General features: G+C 41.8%; 1 protein-coding gene and 1 long non-coding RNA gene across 4 annotated transcripts in view; one reads left to right on the top strand and one right to left on the bottom strand.

Annotated features, from left to right (window-relative positions):
- The window catches only part of ar (androgen receptor), a 217,413-nt gene extending 203,724 nt beyond the window's left edge, over positions 1-13,689 (bottom strand). For 2 of the 3 annotated variants that reach the window (XM_063061070.1, XM_063061071.1), the window contains exon 1: positions 10,985-13,689. In XM_063061070.1, coding sequence (XP_062917140.1) covers positions 10,985-12,270 — 1,286 coding nt within the window. In that variant the 5' untranslated portion in view covers positions 12,271-13,689. The remainder of the gene's footprint in view (positions 1-10,984) is intronic. The other variant, XM_063061072.1, reaches the window with a different exon arrangement.
- On the top strand, positions 13,608-15,713 carry LOC134353131 (uncharacterized). The gene is made up of 3 exons (XR_010019548.1): positions 13,608-13,661; positions 14,356-14,401; positions 15,612-15,713. It is a non-coding gene; the product is annotated as an uncharacterized LOC134353131 (long non-coding RNA).
- Positions 15,714-21,181: the final 5,468 nt, after the last annotated feature.

The raw sequence follows: 21,181 nt of genomic DNA, 5'->3' as shown, positions 1-21,181 counted from the left end.
AGAAATATCATAGAACATTTACCCTTTCTGGCTCTCCAAGAATCATACATGCATTCATGACTAAATTTTTGAGACATTACTTAGGAAGAAAAAAAATGGACAATGGACAAGATTGACAGATCAGGAAATCTATTGTCACTCAGTGTTGACCATGTAAACTACCATTATCACTAAAAATTAGAAGCTCATTTAAAAGTGTTTGATCTGAAATGTAGTATCAACAGACTTTAATAATGTAAACAAACTGAACAATCACAAAATTATATTTTTAATAACACTGCAAATAAAATACAGAATAGGGAGTGTCTGAGAGACAGAAAAGGCATACATCAAAATTGCAGGTCCTTACACTCACATACAGCTTATGACCCAACACAGACAAGGAGAGATAAGAGGTCAGTACTTCCTGCTACAAATCTATTATTATGGTTCTGCTCAGTGAGAGCTTGGGTTGAGGCGCAGAGGAAAAAAGAGAAAATAAATTATTAGATCTTGACTTCACAAATGGGTGATTGGGAAAGGCATTTACAATTCAGATCTGGTTGCCAACAACCTTTTCCACCATCTCCTTGGAGTGGTTGGCTGTTATGGAGTCGTAGGGTAATACAGCAATGAAACACAGGCCTTCAGTGCAATCTGTCATGCTGACCAATCTGCCCTCTTAATCTAGTCCCATTTGCCCATTCCTGAGGTTGCGGTACTGATGTTTTCTCTAGAGGCTTTGGCAATAAGACTGAACTGTGGTAAGGTAAGATCTTTTACTTTCTTCTAGTTTCTTGGAGGTTCAGAGATGACAGTCATAAGCCCTCCCTGCAGAACATGGAATACCAGAGAGATTTCCTGCAGGGAGTGTGTCCAGTTGCAGATCCTGACTAACTGCATCAGACAGCTGCAGTTATATTCACTCAGGAGCTTCCTTGATGCAGCAAGGATAACAGCAGCGTGTGCCACCAGAACTATGGCATAATGACTGCCTCTGATGCATAGTAGGGTAGCATGGCGTGAAGAATTGCAGTGATAGGAGGCTCAATAGGGAAACACGTAGGGGATTCTGTGGCCATGAATTAGATTCCAGGATAGTTTGTTGTCTTCTTGGTGCCAGTTAAGGCAAATGAGCTCAGGGCATGGGTCAGCACATGAAATTGTGATATTATTGTTTTTACAGGGATAGGCAGAACTGACATGATGGCATTCAGAGCAGAGTATATACTTGTATATACCAACATACAATGACTGCACGCCAGAGCTGGATGAATATTATTAGAGTCTCCATGCTGGAAGTATTCGTCTGTAAATTAAACAGATGTTGGATTTCCTACCTTACTCATGGATCTAGCCAACTTTCAAATGGCAGTGTTTTTTCAAGGGGTATGGGCTTTGCAGACTGAGCCAGCATTTAATTGCCCATCCCTAATTGTCCTTACAAAAATGACAGTGAGAAGCTGCCTTGTTGAACCACTGTAGACCTGAGGTGTGGCTATACTCAAAGCTGATAAAGAGATTCGGGATTTTGATATATCAATAAATCAGGACAGGTTGGTGTGTGGCTTGGAGGACAATTTCTGGGCGGTGGTGTCCTTTTGTTGCTCTTATCCTTCTAGCTAGTAGTTTTAGAAAGTGCTATCCAAGGAGTATTGACAAGTTGCTGCAGTGCAGCTAGGGATGGTATAAACTGTTATTTCTGTGCATCAGTGGTGGACTTAGCACATGGTTGTGGATGAGATTTCTATCAAATGTCCTGTTAGGTGTTTACTTAAAGTTGGATTTTCTTTTGTTGAACATTGTAATTGCTGGCATCTGTGTAGTACAAATGTTACTTGCCACTTATCAGTCCAGGCTTTGATATTATCTAGGACTGCTAGGTTTGGTTGTGGAATACTTCATCATCTGAGCTGAAATACTGCGCAATCATCAACAAACATGTCTACTTATGACCTTATGATTGAAGGTGAGTCATTGATGAAGCAGTTGAAGATGGTTGGGCCTAGGGCTCAACGTTAAGTGTGACAAAAGAGGGTTACAAAGAGTACACATAGATTAAGATGTTAACTGTCCTGTGCTGGCACCAGTGGGATCAACAGTTGATTGCCACCTGTCTTCAGGAGAAAAAGAGATAAAGACAATGGAGCAGCATTTGGAAATGTTAATGAAGAGACGGGAGAGTTTAACGGAAGGAGACACGGTCTGAGAGCTGTCAAGATCGGCTCCTTTTTGAACCCTGAACTGTTTGAAGTGTGATGGACAGGCGATACCCCAGCAGGGGGATAAAAAGGGACAGGTTCGCTAAGGCAGGACACACACGACACCACGAGGTAACGAGACCCTGGAAGCGGTGCGCCTCCCACAAGTCGGTGGGAGGTTTTGGAGGGCTGGTCGTGGGACCAAGCCGTAGACGCACAAGGTGGAAAGGTACGATCGGCGGGAACCTGGTGTGTGTCCACCCTTGCCTGGGTGCTAGGTTCACTGCAGAGGAACGATCGTATCTGAAATGGAGGGGTCACAGTCGGTGACCTCAGAAGACATTACAAAGGGCTCGCCCGAAAGCTGACTGCGAAGAATATCGAAGGTCTGTGTGGAAGCCGTTTTGAATATTCATTCACTTTCACTCTCTCCACCCCCCCCCCCACCCGTCCACCGCCACGGCAGTGATTACTGTGAACTGAATTGAACTCAATTGAACTGAACTTTATGTCACTTTGAAACTGGTCATTTACCCCTAGACGACGATAGAGCTTGATTGATCCTGTTATCCTAGTTCTGTGTACACGTGTGTTTATCATTGCTGAACTGTTGCATTTATTATCCTTTTGATTAGAGTACAGTGTTGCTTATTTCTTTAATAAAAGTTTCTTAGTTCCAGTAATCCAGACTCCAACTGAGTGATCCATTTCTGCTGATTTGGCAACCCAGTTACGGGGTACGTAACATGAGCAACTTCTACAAAGACAAACTGTGGCTGAGATGACTGACCACCAACCACCATAATTGGTAAAGTGGTTTATATTGTCACATGTACTGAGGTACAGTGGAAAACAATGTCTTCTACACCATCCATACATATTTCATTACAGTGTAATGAGGCAGTACAGGGGAAAACTGTAAAAGAATGCAGATTAGGGTGTTACAGTCACAGAGAATCATCTTTCTTTTCACCAAGTATGATTCAAATCAGTGGAGGGTTTTTTCCCCTAATTCGACTTCACTTTAGCCAGGGATCCTTCAATATTTGAACATGGCCTTGATTTAAAGGATAGCTACTCTCACTTCACCTTGGGGGTTCAGCTGTTTGTTCATCTTTTGTAGTATTTCTCCTGGTATAATGCAAGTGCTTACTTGTAAATCCATATCTCCAATGTTTGAGGAACAGAAATCACCAACACTTGGTAGACTGCAAGTTTGATACCTTGTTTAAACACTTTACTCCAAATACACTTTTTATAAGTAGTGTACCATTACTGCAGTGTACAAAATGTATTGTAACAAATCGGCACACTGTTAAGGGTTTCGGTCCGAAACATTAACTGTACTTTTTTCCATAGATGCTGCCTGGCCAGCATTGTGTGTGTGTTACTCTGATTTCCAGCATCTGCAGATTTTCTCTTGTTTGTAAGTTGTTAAAGTGTTTGCTTAAAAAAACAGATCCTATATATCATGTAAAAAATGCCAAGGAAGAAAACATCAGGGAATATTACCACATTCAAGTTGTACACAAACCTAACTATGAATATATTGCTGGTTGTTCCTAGGGTTTTGAACAATATCCTGAAACATCCCAGTGCTTTCAGTGCACCTTCACTATATGGACCAACAGCTTCAGCTTTGCTTTCTCAAGGACCTTTCACAATGGGCAATAAATGCTGACCCTGCAAATAACATGCACGTGCCAAGCGTGAATTTAAAGAAAAACTTTAAATTCTTTAGCCACAACTATTAAATTATATCTTTCTTGAAACAAGCAACAAAATGGCATTCTAGAAAATTACTGACATTTCTGGAACTCAAAGCAACTTTAACCATTTTTTGTGACAAAATTAAATTGTTTAACCAAGCTTCGTCTTATACATTTTAATTGTGTATAAATATGAACATAATCTACAGTACGATTTACAAGTTTATTAGCAGAAATTAAATGGAACTAAAAAGCAAAAAAAAAATTCCAAGACATAATGACATGCTTCTCAGGACCTTGAAAGCTACTGACATAATGGAATTCCACAGATCTTAGGACAGTTCCTTCAGACTGGAGTAGCAAAATAGAAACGTACCTTTTTGAAATAAAAAATGAGAGCAAAAAAGGGGGGGGGGCAACTATGGACCAGTTAGTCATGCATCAGTTGCAGGATCAATGCACTTAGACAATAGGATTAGCCAGAATCAACTTGATGTCATGAAGGAGAATCATGTTTGAACTGGATATCCAGAGTAACACACACAAAATGTTGGAGGAATTCAGCAGGCCAGGCAGCATCTGTGTAAAGTAATAAGAAGTCAATGTTTCAGCCTGAGAGCCTTCATCAGGACTGTAAAGGAAGGGGGAAGAAGCCAAAATCAGATGGGGGTAAAGGGAAGCAGTACAAGTTAGAAGGTGAGGGGGAAATGTAGATGGATGGAGTGGTGGGGGGGTCAAGTGAGATGCCAGGAGGTGATAGGTGGAAAAAGGACTGAAGGATGAGGAATCAGATAGGAGAGGACAGTGGACCATCGGGGAAAGAAAAGGTGGAAGGGCACTGGAGGAGGCAACAGGCAGGTGAGAAGAGGGGAACCAGAATGGAGAGTGGAGGAAAGGGGGAGGGGGCGCGGAAAAGAGAACAGAAACTACCAGAAGCTAGAAAAATCAATGTTCATGCCATCAGGCTGGAGGCTACCCGGAACAAATGAGGCATTGTTCCTCCAACCTCAGAGTGGCCTCATGCAGTAGAGGAGAGCATGGACCAACATTTCAGAATGGGAATTAGAATTAAAATGACTGGCCATTGGGAAATCCTGTTTGTTGCAGACAGAGCGCAAATGCTCAAAAAAGTAGTCCCCCAATCTATATCAGAAGGGCGCACCGAAAGCACCAAATAATTTTGTTAATGGTTTACTAAGGTTGTAAGTGCCACATTAAATGAGGGCAATTCCACCCAAAACTTTGAAAAATTATGGAGACACAAGCAACTGCAGATCTGGTATCTGGAGTAAAAATAAACTGCTGGAAGAACTCGGAGTTGAGCAGGATTTGTGACATGACAATAGCCCAGCAATGATATCGAAAAAGCCACGACTATAACCAATCTTATCCCGTGCATCTGCACAACTGGCGTTCATCCTATCAGGTGGAAAAATGTTTGGGTCTATGAGATCCATAAGCAGGACAAATGCAATCCAGATCATTACTGGCCCAGTCTAATCACAAGCAGACTAACAATTTGTAATTGGTAGTGCTTTCAAGGGCTCATCAATGACTTGTGCTGCTGAGGTAACTTGGCTCCAGATCTCATTACAGCCTCGATTTAGACACAAAGAATCCTAGAAATGAACAGAAACAGAATGCCTTTGACATCAGAGAAACTTTAGTGCTGCAAATACAGATCTTGAGCACCAAGAGTCTATCACTTTCAGCTTGTTCACCAATATCCTCCTCTTCACCATAATGGCCAGAACAAGTGGTTGTTCACAACTCCAAAATTTGCACGCCTTTACACAGTTAAGATCTAGATAACTTTCGGTAATGAACTAATAATTGGTCAAGCACTGACAACCTCCTATCAGATTGTCTTCACCACTTTCTGTGATATAAAGTTACTATCACAAGTCCTGTTGCTCACCACTGAATAGGAACTTAACTGAATCAATCACATAAATATCTTAGACAATAAAAGATCATTGTTCAAGTTATACAACCACACCTTCCTCCATAGTGGCAACCGTATTCTTTTACAAAATGTACTGATTCCATTCCACTACACCTTCATCACTTCAAAGGACAAAGGCAGGAGGCATGAGGGAATGTGTGACCACACAACTTCAATTGGGAAAAAAATAACTTCTTTCATCAAAATGCTGTAAATTATGGTCTAACAGCACTACTGTGAAACTTCACCATGAGCTCAGTGATTCAAGATCACCCTCTCAAAGGCAACGTGGAGTCAGCACTGAATGGCATTGCCAGCGATAAACTCAAGTGAATAAACAAAACTTAACACTAAACTTCAAAGCCACATCTCAGTTTACAGATACGGCCATCTCGTTAATCATGACAAGCAGAGCACCGATAACTTCTTTGGAAGGATTCATGCTCACCATCTCCTACGTTACACCCCATTGATAAGGAATTGAATTCAACTGGGTTCAGAGCCTCACATTTTCTCCTAATGCACTGATACAATACCAAGTGTCAGGTGTAACTGGCATCTCCGGCACCTACTTGGAAAGACACCAATACTAAGAAAATCATAACCATTGCCCCCACCCCTCAGAGAAAGAGGTTCTGGCCCCAATCATCTAGAGCATGGTGCATTCTTTGTAAAGTGGAGCTCGTTTGCAAAAATACTTTTCATTAAGTCAAACAAGAGAACAGGTTCCAAGGACTCAACGTCTTGTTCAGTACCTTTGTCCCTCTACTAGCAGAAAGCTTTGACAACATGCCTTTGTCACATTCTTATTATTTTGTACACCCAAAGGAACTGCTAGAAAAGTTTCTATTGGGTTAACTAAAGTTAGTGCACATTCTGCACTAACAAAAGCACTCCCTCTAAACTCAAAACACCGAAGGTATCTAAACATCAAAAATGTTCAAAACCAGTGTTCCTCCTCATCAAACCTGCAACTAATTAAATAAACTTAAATAAAGGTGAAGAACAGAGGTGTTGGTGAGAAGAGACATAGTTCTTCCTATTTTTGGATACTAGGTTCCCCATGAGTGTGCTAACAGGTACAATGCTGATTAGGTGCCAAGAGTTCTTACCAAAGCATAACCTCTGTACTTTTGCATTAAATTCTTCTAGCAATATGACACCACACCGTTAGCTTTCCAAATACTTGCAATATCTTCATACCAGGCTTGCTTGACTCATGCACTAGGACATCCAGATCCCCCCAGCATTTTAGTTCTAATAATCTTTCAGAATTTAGATTTTAAAAACTACTTTGTTTCCTACATTATAGTACATTTGCAACATAACTGCCCATCAACTACCTACATTTTTTTTTGCTCCTTTATAAATTACTTTTTGTCATTCACAAATTTAATAACTTCATCCAAGTTATTTGCATAAATCAAATAGTTGATATCCAGCACCACTTCATCTGGCTAGCCATAAATATATCCATTTACAATTAAATCATAAAATGCTGCAAAAACTTAGGCTAGGCAGAGCTGCGAAAAGAGAAACTTAACATTTCAGGTTGAAACCCTTTGCAATTTTTTTCAATTATACCAATTATACCTATTGTTATTTGTCAGCCAACCTTCTATTCACACGTTATCTCCTATACCATGAGTTTTAAATTTCTATAATAATCATTCATCCAGCATCTTATTCAGTCTATGTATAGCACATCCACTGGTTCTCCTATATCCATAGCAAGTGGTACCCACAGTAAATTTTAAATATAAAACAGTAAGTGTTGGAAATTTTCAGGTCAGGCTGCACCAGTGGAAAGAAACAAAACTCCATCGTTGATTTATGAAAGGTCAACCAATGACTGACCTTTTTCTCTCTACTAAAGCTGCTCAACCTTGAGAATTTGCAGCAATCCTTTTTATCAAGCATTTTTCAAGCACTCCATGAAAATTGATGCTCATCTACCTATCTCCTGCATGGCTAACTGACACACACTACATACTTCTGAATGTCAGATAGCACAAAACATGGTAAAAGTATACACACATGCACAAGATTAAATAATGGACACTGAAGCAGTATTTTGTATTCTACTTCTGTCACAAGATAAAGACTGTAAGACATAGGAGCAAATTAGGTCATTTAGCCTATTGAGTTTGCTCCACCATTCTATCATGGCTAATTTATTATCGCTCTCAAGCCCATTCTCCTGCCTTCTCCCTGTAACCTTTGACACCCTTCCTGATCAAGAACTTAACCTCTGCATTAAATACACTCAATGACTTGGCCTCCACAGCTGTTTCTGGCAATGGATTTCAGATTCACCACCCTCCAGCTAAAAAAAACTCCTTATCTCTGTTCTAAAGGAACGTCCTTGAATTGAGGCTGTGCCTTTTGGTCCTAGTCTCCCCTTCCACATAGAAAACATCCTCCCCACATCTACTCTATCGAGGCCTTTCAATATTAAATATGTATTTTTGCAGATAACTATGGAAAACAATAGCTTAATCATTCTAATCTGCCATCAACTTACTAACATGTCAATTATTAGTCTATTTCACAGTGTACAAGTGCTAGTAAGGAAACTAGAATCTTGAAATATAAACTCAACTTGAAGTTCATAACAAGAACCTGTTATGTCTGTAAAATGAAGGTCCCAGTGCTAAAAATCAATTCTCTAACTTTTCCACGTGAATATTGAACTTTTTTTAAAAATGGAACTTCAGTTTTTCATCAGAACTGAAGCCTAAAATGGTTCCCTTTCCTTTCTACTAATTAATAGAGCTTTGGAAGTTAGTTAATTTATTGATATACAGCAGAATAGGCCCTTCGAGCTGTGCCACACAACCTTTTCGAGGGATAGTTTACAATGACCAATTAACTTACTAACTGGTACGTATTTCGCCGGAGAGAAGAAACTGGAGCACCAAAGGAAACTCACACAGTCACGGGAAAAAACACAAATTCCTTACAGACAGCAACAGGAATTTAATTGCAAAGTGTCATGCTAATATCCACTTTATGCTGCATTTGTCTTTTCTATGATTCAAAATCAGGTTAGGTAGTCCTAGCACTTGCACGTGGAGGTTGTTTCATGAATTTTAATGGTAAATCATATGTACACAAAAGACACCAAGACTGTAGATAGCCTACAACTTCACTATTACGTTCTTACAATCAAGCTGAAACATTTGCTTTGTCAAGTAAAATATATTTCACTTCATCTTAATTTGCTAATTATATGATCAGAGCAAAATATTTTTAATAGCTTTCACATTAAATAGTAACGGAAATGTTTTCAACAATCGACCTGTAAGGTGCAATGGGGCACAAGTCTTACAGTCTAGTCTGTGCCTCATAGAAATCCATTAATACAGAGTATTCTTAAAAATAACAAACGAAAGACAGAAATTGTGGGAATTTCTCCCAATAAAGCAGAGTAATTTCTTCATATAAATGATTGCATGTAACACCTGCAGTCATTTACAGCAATACAATCAGCAAGCAGTATTAAAGAAATTTCCACTCTAACTGGGCACCCTATAGAGTAGTTAGTCTAGATAGCCTAAAAAGAAGCAATAACATATAAAATCACCAGGTTTTACAACATTCAGTGGGGTTCTAAAAACCCTTAAAATGGAAGGTATATCTATGCAAGTGCAATCCAAACAGTTCCATCCCTAACCTTCTTCCACAACCTGCATGTTTTTCCCTTTCAAGCTCTAATCCTAAACAAGACAAAATCTGCAAATACTGAAAATCCTAGCACCACCAAATGCTGGAGGAACTCAACAGGCCAGGCAGCATCTAGGAAAGGAGTCTAGTCGATGTTTCGGGCGGAAACCCTTCGGCAGGGAAGGTTATTATCCTGCTCCGTTTGAACACAATAGAACCTGCCTCCACTGCTCCCCGACAGTGTCTTCCAGATTCTAACCGATCATTTGCAGCATAAAAGCATTTCGCTTCTGTTGCCAATCAGCCTCATTTTCTTTCTCTAGGTAGTGACCTATTCAACAATGGGTACAGTTTCCTCTACTGTGTTATTTTAAATACCTCGAACAAATACATTAGAAACTTCCTGTTCCATGAACAAGAAAGGTCAAATGTTTAAGGGGAACATGAGGAGAAACTTATCAGATGATCTTGTGTGTGGAACGAGCTGCCAGCGCAAGTGGTGCACGGAAGCTCGATTTCAATATTTATGAGCATGTTTGGAAAGGTACATATATAGTAGTGGTACGGAGGGCTATGATCCCGATACAGGTCTATGGCATTTTAAATGGCTCGGCACGGACTAGATGGGCCGAATGGCCCGTTTCTGTGCTGCTCTTTTTTGTGACTCTTTATCCACTTTATCCTTGAGACTTAAATTCTAGCAATGCCTGGTATCATTCTAGCAAGCCTCTTCTCCACCCTTCCAAAGGCTTTACACCTTTCCCGAATGTGTGGTGACAACAACTGAACAAAATGTCCCATCCAAATTAGTGTTTTATTAAAATGCTTAGCATCACGTCCTTGTACTCTACATTTCTACATATAAAACTCAGTATACTTAATGCCAGCACGACAGAGTACTGTCATCTACTTCCCGACTTGTTACCCGGTAACCTAAGTTCTTTTCACATGCTCATCAATCGCCTTGATTCTCCAAATAATTTGTCCTGTACTAGGGGTAATTTATATTAATTAACCCATCAATAGCACCGCCTTGAGAAGAAACCACGCTGTATCAAGAGAAACATACAAACTCCACACCAGACAGAACCAAATGGTCACGATCAACCCAAGGTCAGTAGAGCTGCACAATCGCGACACCACGGCGCAGTATCCCTTTCAGTATGCATTCCTTCTCTTGGTCTTCCTACCAAAATGAAAACACTCACGTTTTCTGAATTAATCGGCCATTATTTGAACATGGTAGAATTAAAAACCTATGAAATTCACTAATCATTAACGAAAAGTATCAGAACGCCGTATCAACCCGACAAACTTTTTAAAATACATTTTAAGACTCTACCTGCACACTAAAACTAAGCAAACGTTGTATTAACCACATTCAAATATCGAAGTAAATAATTATCCACAATTCAAACCTTCACGAGCTCGAACAACAAATTACATGCCCCACATCGCTGCAAATTAATTGACTAAAGGCTTACCGTATATTATAGTATCCATCGATCCAATTATCCATTTCGTTTTTAATGTGGCAAGGTTGGTGCGGTCCTCGATCCAGCATCCCAGTTGAGTACCATGATTCGGGGGTAACAGCGTCATCTCGAACAGCCATAGTGTTCCTGGGATATTCGGGGCATCCGCCGTAATCGTTCTCCAAGCCCACTTTCTCAGCATAACGCCAGGACGACGGGGACCCGTAAAGTGGGTGGCTGGTGCAGTCCGAGTACCTGCACTGGGCTCCGTAAACTTCGCGGCTGTCCAGGCTGTCCGACTCTTCGACTTTGACAGTAAAGCCTGGGATCTGGACGTCGCAGTCGCCGCCTTTCAGGACGCAGTGGTCGCTGTCCCCCCCGAAGCCGGCCCTGTCCGGAAGGTTGTACAGAGTGCCCTCTTCCGAAGGAAGGGGGCCGGGGCCGTAGTTGGTCACGAATACCCTGCTGTAGGGGCACTGCTTGTGATCCTTCTCACCCGCCTGCCCGTTGTTGCCCATCGGCTTGTCGTCGGTCACACGGGTCACGCAGCCGCCCGAGTCCTCCAGCAGCCCACCTCGGGTCGCCTCGTAGTCGGCTTCTGCTTGGCTCAGCGTCGCCGCCGCTTCCAACCTACCGACCAGCCTCCGGCTCTGAGAGCCGGGGCTCGGCTGATCGGACACGGCGTCGGTGCCGCTGGCCTCCGGAAAAGCGAACATGCAGTCCCTCTTGCCAGAACCGCCGTAGGACGACTGCAGCTCGCCCAGCTCGTTGCTGTCCACATTGAGGCCCATGGAGACCGAAACAGCTTTGCAAAGCTCCCGGGCGGTGTCGCTGGTCAATGAGTACGAGCAACTGCCGCTAAACTCGGCGTCGGGCGAGTAAATGCTCGCCAGTTCCCGGTCCTGGAAGTCACCGTGATAGCCACAGCTCTTGTCGCGTCGCGGACAGGCGCTGAAGAATGTACGGACAACGAACGGCTGTGCCCCGGTGGCCGTGGCCGCCGCCGACGCCACCTCCCCCTCCTCCTCGCTCAAGATGGCGCCACTCTGGCGGCACGCGGCGTCCTCGCAAAAGGCGCCAAAGTCGCCACCGCTGCCGCCGCCGGCATCGCGCGCTCCCGTCGTCGTTGGCGCCGCCGCCTGCTGGCCGCCGCGTTCCCGCGCGTCCGGGTGCTCATCGTCGAGCGCGCACGCCGCGTGGAACACGCTCTGGAACATCGCCCCCTGCCGCTGTATGCTCGCTGTGTCCAACGCGGGTCCCGCACTGTAATTGCCGTAGCGGCTCTCCGTCTCCATTGTGTCCTTCTCTCTCTGCGGGTCTGTGTGTATAAATGTATCTGATTGCAGAGTAATGCTCTTCCCTTGTTTTTTTCCCCCCTCTGTTAAAATGCAAACACTGAATGACCAATTCCAAAATGCATTTAGAGGAAAGCAATTAGGAGGCCAAAATGCATTTAGAGGAAAGCAATTAGGAGGGCTGCAAAAAAAAACAAAAAAGTAACAATTTTCAAAATCCCGTTACTTGATACATTTTTCTCCTTCCGGCCTATTTAATGAGTATTTCATCGCTCTCAAAAATACGAGACTACATGCAGAGTTTTAATGCAATCAGCAGGAGCTGCCAGCTTTACTTTTTTCTCCCCCCATGTGTAGGCAGATAATAAACGTGTTAAATTCTTTCATTTCACGTCAACACTATACGATCCCATATATTAACTCCGCCTTCTCTCGCATCCGTAACACGTTATTTGCACTGCAATCATATATAATTCGCCTGCTTTCCGTTTTCGAATTACTGGCGAAACACTTTTAAGAGAGGCTGGATTCGGGAATAGGTAGCTTTGTAGCTTCAATTGCACGACAACGTTCCTGTTGCAATCCTAGCAGACGTTCAATGACAGTCGATTCTTGTTTTAATTGGTAAACACAGGAGCGAAGCTCGTTTCTGCCCGACCCGGTGGAACGCCGCGGTTTCCCAGATATGTTGTCCAAGGCCGATCCCGCAATTCAATTTCTGTCGGTTAGTTTAAGTAACAATTACTCAGAAGCGGCCATAACAGACAAATAGTAAACACGATCCGCTGTCACAAACAACAAGTGTTTGGATTCGCCAACTGAAACGGAGTAAACTCTTTCCGGGGACTGGAGAACGGGGCTTGCAACATGTGGGAGCGAGAGCAGTAAGATTCCTGGGAGGTCGTGCCGAGGCTCACCAGCAACTTTTTTTTTCCCCCAGTAGTGTTCACATCATCGTTAATTCCACAATACTCACTTGCAACGTAATGCAAAGTCCAGTTTTGCCGGTCGCTTGTTGCGAAAACACAGTTCAACTGTACTGATCCTGCTCAGTCCCACAGAATTGGTACCGCAAAGAATCGCAAACTTTTTTGTCCCACTTAGTACTCTTAGGTATTGCAGCTCGACTTCGGTGCTCTGAAGCCTTGGGTTTGTAAAATATTCTTTGGATGTTATTTGCACGGCTTTTTAAAAAATTAGCGGTATCCGATTTTAATGATCAGATTGCAACCATTTTGTCAAATTCAGGTGTGCGTGCTGTGATAGCAAAACAGCGTTCGAAGTGCGCCTTCTCCGAGCTACTGAGTGCATCTGGCAATTGAAAGTGTTGACGCTACGTTTTGAGACCTTGGGGTTTAGCCAAAATAGCTGCGTCAATCAAGAGTATATGTGTAAGCGAAAGAATCAAACAAATTTATATACAGGCAAGGGCAGAAGATATATTAAAGTTAAATGGTAATATTCCACATCCCAGAAGCGAATGATTTGTTGCAACTACTGTAATATAGGCAGGTATTAAAATATTATAAATCGTGGAACCATTTAACTCAAACATTTAAGATGGCTTCCTTTTATGATTATCGTTAGGGTGGATGATTCAATTGCCTTAATTTTAAGGTGGCTTCTTGAATCTCAAGTGTTCATAATCCCTGGAAAACTAAATTTTTAGTTACTTTGTGAAGACTGTATTAAAATCACTGATGCGGAATAGTTTATTTAATTAAGAATTACAGACATCTATAGGAATAGCGATGCCTCTTGTCAGTCAATCACAGACTAGGTCTTCAACACACTTGGCTTCCGTGGACCAGAAACCAATTATTGCACATGTTCGCTTTGATTATTTAACGCTAGCTGGAATATCTATTTAAAAAAACCTATCTAGATTGTGTTTCTGTAAGCGTGTATTACTTCCTGCATGACCCCAAAGCCTCCTTACTAGTACCTCAACTCATTGGCCCCGAATTTGAGATGTACGATGGCAATTCATTAGTGACTGGCGGTATTGTCACGTAAAGTTAGCAACTTTCTGATGCCCACAGATGCACAATTAGATTTCTCAGTAATACTTTAATCCTCCACTAGGTGCCTTGCTGTAGCCTTCGCAGATACAAACAATGCAGAATTTGCGGTGAGCGAACGTCAACTTTTTTGGAGTATTCTCAGTGTAAAAATCATTGAAATGTTACTGCTTTTTGAATAAGTTGTGAATAACGAGATATCAAGTTATGATTACCTTGAAGCAATCTCTAGCTCTGAATACAATTTTTATAAATATGCAGCCATTCCTTCTATGCAGATAAATTACACTCTAAAGACAATATTTTTAAAGTTTATGATAATTCAGCCTAGATCATAAACCTTTTTGTTTGCTACATCTTTATATTGTTCTTCTCAGAAATATTTACATTCAGGGGTGTCTAGGACCACAGCCTCAGGATGGCAGTACATTAGAACAAAGATGAGGAGGAATTTCTTCAGCCAGAGCATGGTGAATCTGCAGAATTCATTTTGACAGATGGCTGTGAAGGCTAATTTATTAAAGCAGAGGTTCAAGTTTACCAAGGGCATCAAAAATTACAGGGAGAAGGCAGGAGAATGGGGATGTGAGGAATAATAAATCAGCCCTGATTGAATGGTAGAGCAGACTTGATGAGTCAAATTCTGCTCTCATGTCTTATGATCTTAACAAGTTCAATGTAGGCTTTTCTTCCTACTTCCTGATTTGTTGCTCATGGGAGTTCCTGTAGGATGGCTGATTAACCTGTTCGATTTCTCTGTTCCTGGACACCTGGAATCCCCAACGCGTAGAGATGTGTCTAAACATTTGGGGAAATTGCTGCTGCATGACCTGATACATTTTTTTGTCAGCTGCTCTCTTCCATTGATTACCACTGATCACAAAATCCAGACAGCTCCTTTAGTTGACTGTCACACAGAAATTAAATTTTAATGATTAATGTCCAGCCTTTTTTGCAAACCTCCAGAACATTTTAAATTCTGATTAATTCCAGAAGAGAGAGCTTTCAAAAACAAGATCAAAAATGAAATGAAAAGATTTGTTCATTAAAATTATTACAAAATTCTTTACGGTATGGAAGTGCATGCATGTTTGCAACTTTAGCCAGTTTTACTTCATGTATTCCATTTAATTGTACATTATTTTGTTCCTAAAATGCACTCACTGTGTGTTGATGTTTCAACAATCTAAGTAAAAGAATTACCTTTAATCCAGAATGTAAATAACTGCATTAGAGATCATTGTTAACCTTCATGTCATCCTGCAGTTCAAGGGCAAATTACCGAAAAGCAAATACAGTTTCTGTATCATTGCCTTATAGAAGTCAATCTGAGCCCATGAGAAGGAACCAATGATTGAAAGAAAGTGAAAGAAGAGGGCATGAGAAGGCCTTGGTGAGTAGGGTAAAGGAAAACCCCAAGGCATTCTTCAATTATATGAAGAACAAAAGGATGACAGGAGTGAAGGTAGGACCAATTAAAGAGATAAAGGTGGGAAGATGTGCCTGGAGGCTGTGGAAGTGAGCGAGGTCCTCAATGAATACATCTCTTCAGTATTCACCAATGAGAGGGAACTTGATGATGGTGAGGACAATATGAGTGAGGTTGATGTTCTGAAGCATGTTAATATTAAGGGAGAGGAGGTGTTGGAGTTGTTAAAATACATTAGGACAGATAAGTCCCCGGGGCCTGACGGAATATTCCCCAGGCTGCTCCACGAGGCAAGGGAAGAGATTACTGAGCCTCTGGCTAGGATCTTTATGTCCTCGTTGTCCACGGGAATGGTACCGGAGAATTGGAGGGAGGCGAATGTTGTTCCCTTGTTCAAAAAAGGTAGTAGGGATAGTCTGGGTATTATAGACCAGTGAGCCTTACATCTGTGGTGGGAAAGCTGTTGGAAAAGATTCCTAGAGATAGGATCTCTGGGCATTTAGAGAATCATGGTCTGATCAGGGACCGTCAGCATGGCTTTGTGAAGGGCAGATCATGTCTAACAAGCCTAATAGAGTTCTTTGAGGAGGTGACCAGGCATATAGATGAGGGTAGTGCAGTAGATGTGATCTACATGGATTTTAGTAAGGCATTTGACAAGGTTCCACAAGGTTTGACAAGGCTTGTTCAGAAAGTCAGAAGGCATGGGATCCAGGGAAGTTTGGTCAGGTGGATTCGGAATTGGCTTGCCTGCATAAAGTAGAGGGTCGTGGTGGAGGGAGTACATTCAGATTGGAGGGTTGTGACTAGTGGTGTCCCACAAGGATCGGTTATGGGACCTCTACTTTTCGTGATTTTTATTAACGACCTGGATGTGGGGGTAGAATGGTGGGTTGCCAAGTTTGCAGACAACATAAAGGTTGGTGGTGGTGTGGATAGTGTAGAGGATTGTCGAAGATTGCAGAGAGACATTGATAGGATGCAGAAATGGGCTGAGAAATGGTAGATGGAATTCAACCAGGAGAAGTGTCAGGTGGTACACTTTGGAAGGACAAACTCCAAGGCAGAGTACAAAGTAAATGACAGGATACTTAGTGGTGTGGAGGAGCAGAGGGATCTGGAGGTCCATGTCCACATATCCCTGAAAGTTGCCTCCCAGGTAGATAGGGTAGTTAAGAAAGCTTATGGGGTGTTAGCTTTCATAAGTCGAGGGATAGCATTTAAGAGTCACGAGGTTATGATGCAGCTCTATAAAACTCCAGTTAGGCCACACTTGGAGTACTGTGTCTAGTTCTGGTCACCTCACTATAGGAAGGATGTGGAAGCATTGGAAAGGGTACAGAGGAGATTTACCAGGATGCTGGCTGGTTTAGAGATTATGCATTATGATCAGAGATTAAGGGAGCTAGGGCTTTACTCTTTGGAGAGAAGGAGGATGAGAGGAGACATGATAGAGATATACAAGATATTAAGAGGAATAGATAGAGTGGACAGCCAGCGCCTCTTCCCCAGGGCACCGCTGCTCAATACAAGAGGGCATGGCTTTAAGTTAAGGGGTGGGAAGTTCAAGGGGGATATTAGAGGAAGGTTTTTTACTCAGAGAGTGGTTGGTGCGTGGAATGAACTGCCTGAGTCAGTGGTGGAGGCAGATACACTAGTGAAATTTAAGAGACTACTAGACAGGTATATGGAGGAATTTAAAGTGTGGGGTTATATGGGAGGCAGGGTTTAAGGGTCGGCACAACATTGTAGGCCGAAGGGCCTGTACTGTGCTGTACTATTCTATGTTCTATGAAATTTTTGTGTTGTTTTAATTATTGTGTAATAAGTTATACAATAAATAAAGCATGATATGAAATAAGCCTTCGTCAGATAAAGATACGAATGCATTAGAATTACATTTGGAATTTGAATTGCTTCAGGATGCACTTTACAATGGCCATTCAGCCCATTGAGTCCTATGATTATACTTTAAAAAGTTACAAGTACATTGATTATCAAAGTATATATACAGTATGCAACCTTGAGATTCACTTATTGCAGACAGCCAAATCTCAGTTGAAAATCCATGACTATTTGGAATATTATCAATAGTTTGATAACATAGTTTATACTTTAAATTGCATTGAAACTTTGTCACAAGGAGCCCCGAGGAGTGCTTTCTGGATCATCAGATTATTTGTTCCACAATTTAAGTTATCTATTATATCCCCAGGAAAGTAGCTGGGATGTAGACCGCAGATTACAATGGGAAGTAAAAAGCATGTCAAAAGTGCAATGTTATAAAAGTGCATGGAGGTCAGTTGGGAAAATCAGGTTGATAATGGATTTCAAGACAGTAAGTTTGTTGAATGCCTATGAGATGGCTTTTTAGAGCAGCTTTTCTTTGAGTTTACTAGGGAATCAGCTATACTGGATTGGGTGTTATGTAATGAACCAGAGGCGATTAAGGAGCTTAAAGTAAAAGAACCCTTAGGAGGCAGGGATCACAATATGATTGAGTTCAACTTGAAATTTGATAGGGAGAAAGTGAAGTCTGAAATAGCAGTATTTCAGTGGGGTAAGGGAAATTACAGTGGCATGAGAGAGAAGCTGGCCAAAGTAAATTGGAAGGAGCTGCTGGCAGGGATGTCAGCAGAGCAGCAATGGCGTGCATTTCTGGGAAAAATGAGGAAGGAGCAGGACATGCGTATTCCAAAACTGGAGAAATACTCAAAGGCAAAATAGTACAGCAGTGGCTGACAAGGGAAGTCAAAACTAATGTAAAAACGAAAGAGAGGGCATACAACAAAGATAAAGGATTGAGAGGTTTTTAAAAAACTACAGAGATCAACTAAAAGAATCGTTAGGAGGGATAAAATGAAATATGAAAGTAGCTTGCAAACAATGTCTAAGCGGACAGTAAAAGCATTTTCAAGTATGTAAAAAATCAAGGAGAGATGAGAATGGATATAGGACCACTAGAAAATGAGGCAGGAGAAATAATAATGTGGGACAAGGAGATGGCAGATGAACTAAATGAGTATTTTGCATCAGTCTTCACTGTGGAAGACACTAGCCAGATGCTGAAGGGTGTGAGGAAATCGAACTGAGTGCAGTTACTATTACAAGGGAGAAGGTGCTCAAAAAGCTAAAAGAACTAAGGGTACTTAAGTCACCTGGACCAGGTGAACTACAGCCTAGCGTTCTGAAAGAGGTAAGGTTAAAAATGATCTTTCAAAAATCATTGGACTCTGGCATGGTGTCATAAGACTGGAAAATTGCAAATATCACTCCGCACTTAAAGAAAGGAGAAAGGCAGCAGAAAGGAAATAATAGACCAGCGGTTGGGAAGATGTTGGAGTCAATTGTTATGGATGAAGTTATGGAGTACTTGGTGACACAGGACAAGATAGTACAAAGTCAGCATGGTTTCCTTAAGGGAAAACTTGTCTGATGAACCTGTTGGAATTACAGGTAGGATACGTAAAGGGGATACAGTGGATGTTGTATATTTGTATTTTCAGAATCCGTTGACAAAGTGCCACACATGAGGCTGCTTACCAAGTTAAGAGCTCATGGTATTACAGGAAAGTTACTGGCATGGTTAGAGCATTGGCTGCTTGGTAGGAGGCAGCAAGTGGGAATAAAAGGATCCTTTTCTGGTTGGCTGCCAATGACTAGTGGTGTTCTGCAAGGGTTGGTGTTAGGACCACTGCTTTTTATGTTGTATATCACTGATTTAGATGATGGAATAGATGGCTTTGTTGTCAAGTTTGCAGATTATACAAAGATTGGTGGAGGGGCAAGTAGTGTTGAGGAAACAGGTAGGATGCAGGAGGACTTAGAAAGATTAGGAGAATGGGCAAGAAAGTGGCAAATGAAATGCAATGTTGGAAAATGCATGGTCATGCACTTTGATGGTAGAAATAAATGTGCGGACTATTTTCCAAACAGGGAGATGAATCCAAAAATCTGAGATGCGAAGGAACTTGGGAGTCCTTGTGCAGAACCCCCTAAAGGTTAACTTACAGATAGAGTCAGTGATGAGGGAGGCAAATGCAATGTTAGCATTCATTTCAAGAGGTCTAGTATACAAGAGCTGAGGCTTTATAAGGCAATGATGAGCCCCCACCTTGAGTATTGTGAACAGTTTTGGGCTCCTCATCTGAGAAAAGATATGCGGCCATTGGAGAGGGTTCAGAGGAGGTTCACAGGTATGATTCTGGGAATGAAGGAGTTATCATACAAGGAACATTTGATGGTTCTGGGTCTGTAATTGCTGGAATTTAGAAGGATGAGAGGGGATCTCATTGAAACCTTTTGAATGTTGAAAGGCCTAGACAGAGTAGATGTGGAAAGGATGTTTTCCATGGTGGGGGAGTCTAGGACAAGGGAGCACAGCCTCAGGATAGAGGGGCATCCATTTACAACAGAGATGCAGAGAAATTTATTTAGCTAAAGGGTTGTAAATTTATGGAATTTGTTACCACAGGCAGCTGTGGAACCCAGGTTGTTGGGTGTATTTTTAGGCAAAAATTGATAGGTTCTTAATTGGACACAGCACCAAAGGTTATGGGGAGAAGGCCGGGACATGGGGTTAAGGAGAGTAAAAAAGGTACAGCCATGATTGAATGGTGGAGCAGACTTGATGGGCCAAATGGCCCATTTATGCTCCCATGTCTTATGATCTTATGGAAAGTCAAGTTAGTTTGCCATGATTGATCGACTGTTGGAAATCTGTTAATAAATTCCTAAATAAGTACAATTCCAAATTACTCCTTGGAATAACAAACTGTTACTTACGTTGTAATTTAGCTTGTAGTTGATTCTGCTTGATTTAATATCCTCTAAAAATAGTTACATATTACTAGAACAGGGTTGATTTTTTGGAAGACTGATTTCATTGGGTGGGTGGCTACTCATGTGAGCCCATCACCCACCATTTGGAATTATTCAGAGTCCTCATACAGTATTAGATTGATTAAAACTTATTTTCGTTATGGTCATAGCCCATACACTTAAAGTAAGGTGGGACAGAAGTGCAATGGTCCCTGCACTGAGCCCAGCATAATGGAGCAGGTGTGTTTGAGGGAAGAGACATAACAGCTTAACCAGAGGGCAGTCCTTGGTAAAGCCAGGAGGAGAAGATGGGCAGAACTCCAATGGAGGGGACAGTAAGAGAGACATATTAATTTTTAACCCTTGCTTCCATCAAGTAGAAGCTTCAAAAATGTATTTTTGTTTGCTCTATGACTCTCAATGATGCCGACCGACCCACCCTCAACCACACTTAAGTAAATGAGCCCTCCAGGCTGTGCTCCTCTCTCCTTACAAACAGAAGCTGAACCTTGTGGATCCAGTACAGAAAGTCGTACTGTGCTGGTTGACTAGTCTGAGAAAATAGATGTGCTTCTATGCGACTAGTTTGATTCACTGGTATGATTCATGTTCAAATTCTCGGCAGCTAGCCGGGATGATT

Source organism: Mobula hypostoma, chromosome 10, assembly GCF_963921235.1.
Source record: "Mobula hypostoma chromosome 10, sMobHyp1.1, whole genome shotgun sequence".
In the NCBI taxonomy this organism is placed as follows: Eukaryota; Metazoa; Chordata; class Chondrichthyes; order Myliobatiformes; family Myliobatidae; genus Mobula; species Mobula hypostoma.
The sequence above is the reverse complement of the archived record's forward strand: the minus strand, read 5'-3'. Positions and strand labels throughout refer to the sequence as shown.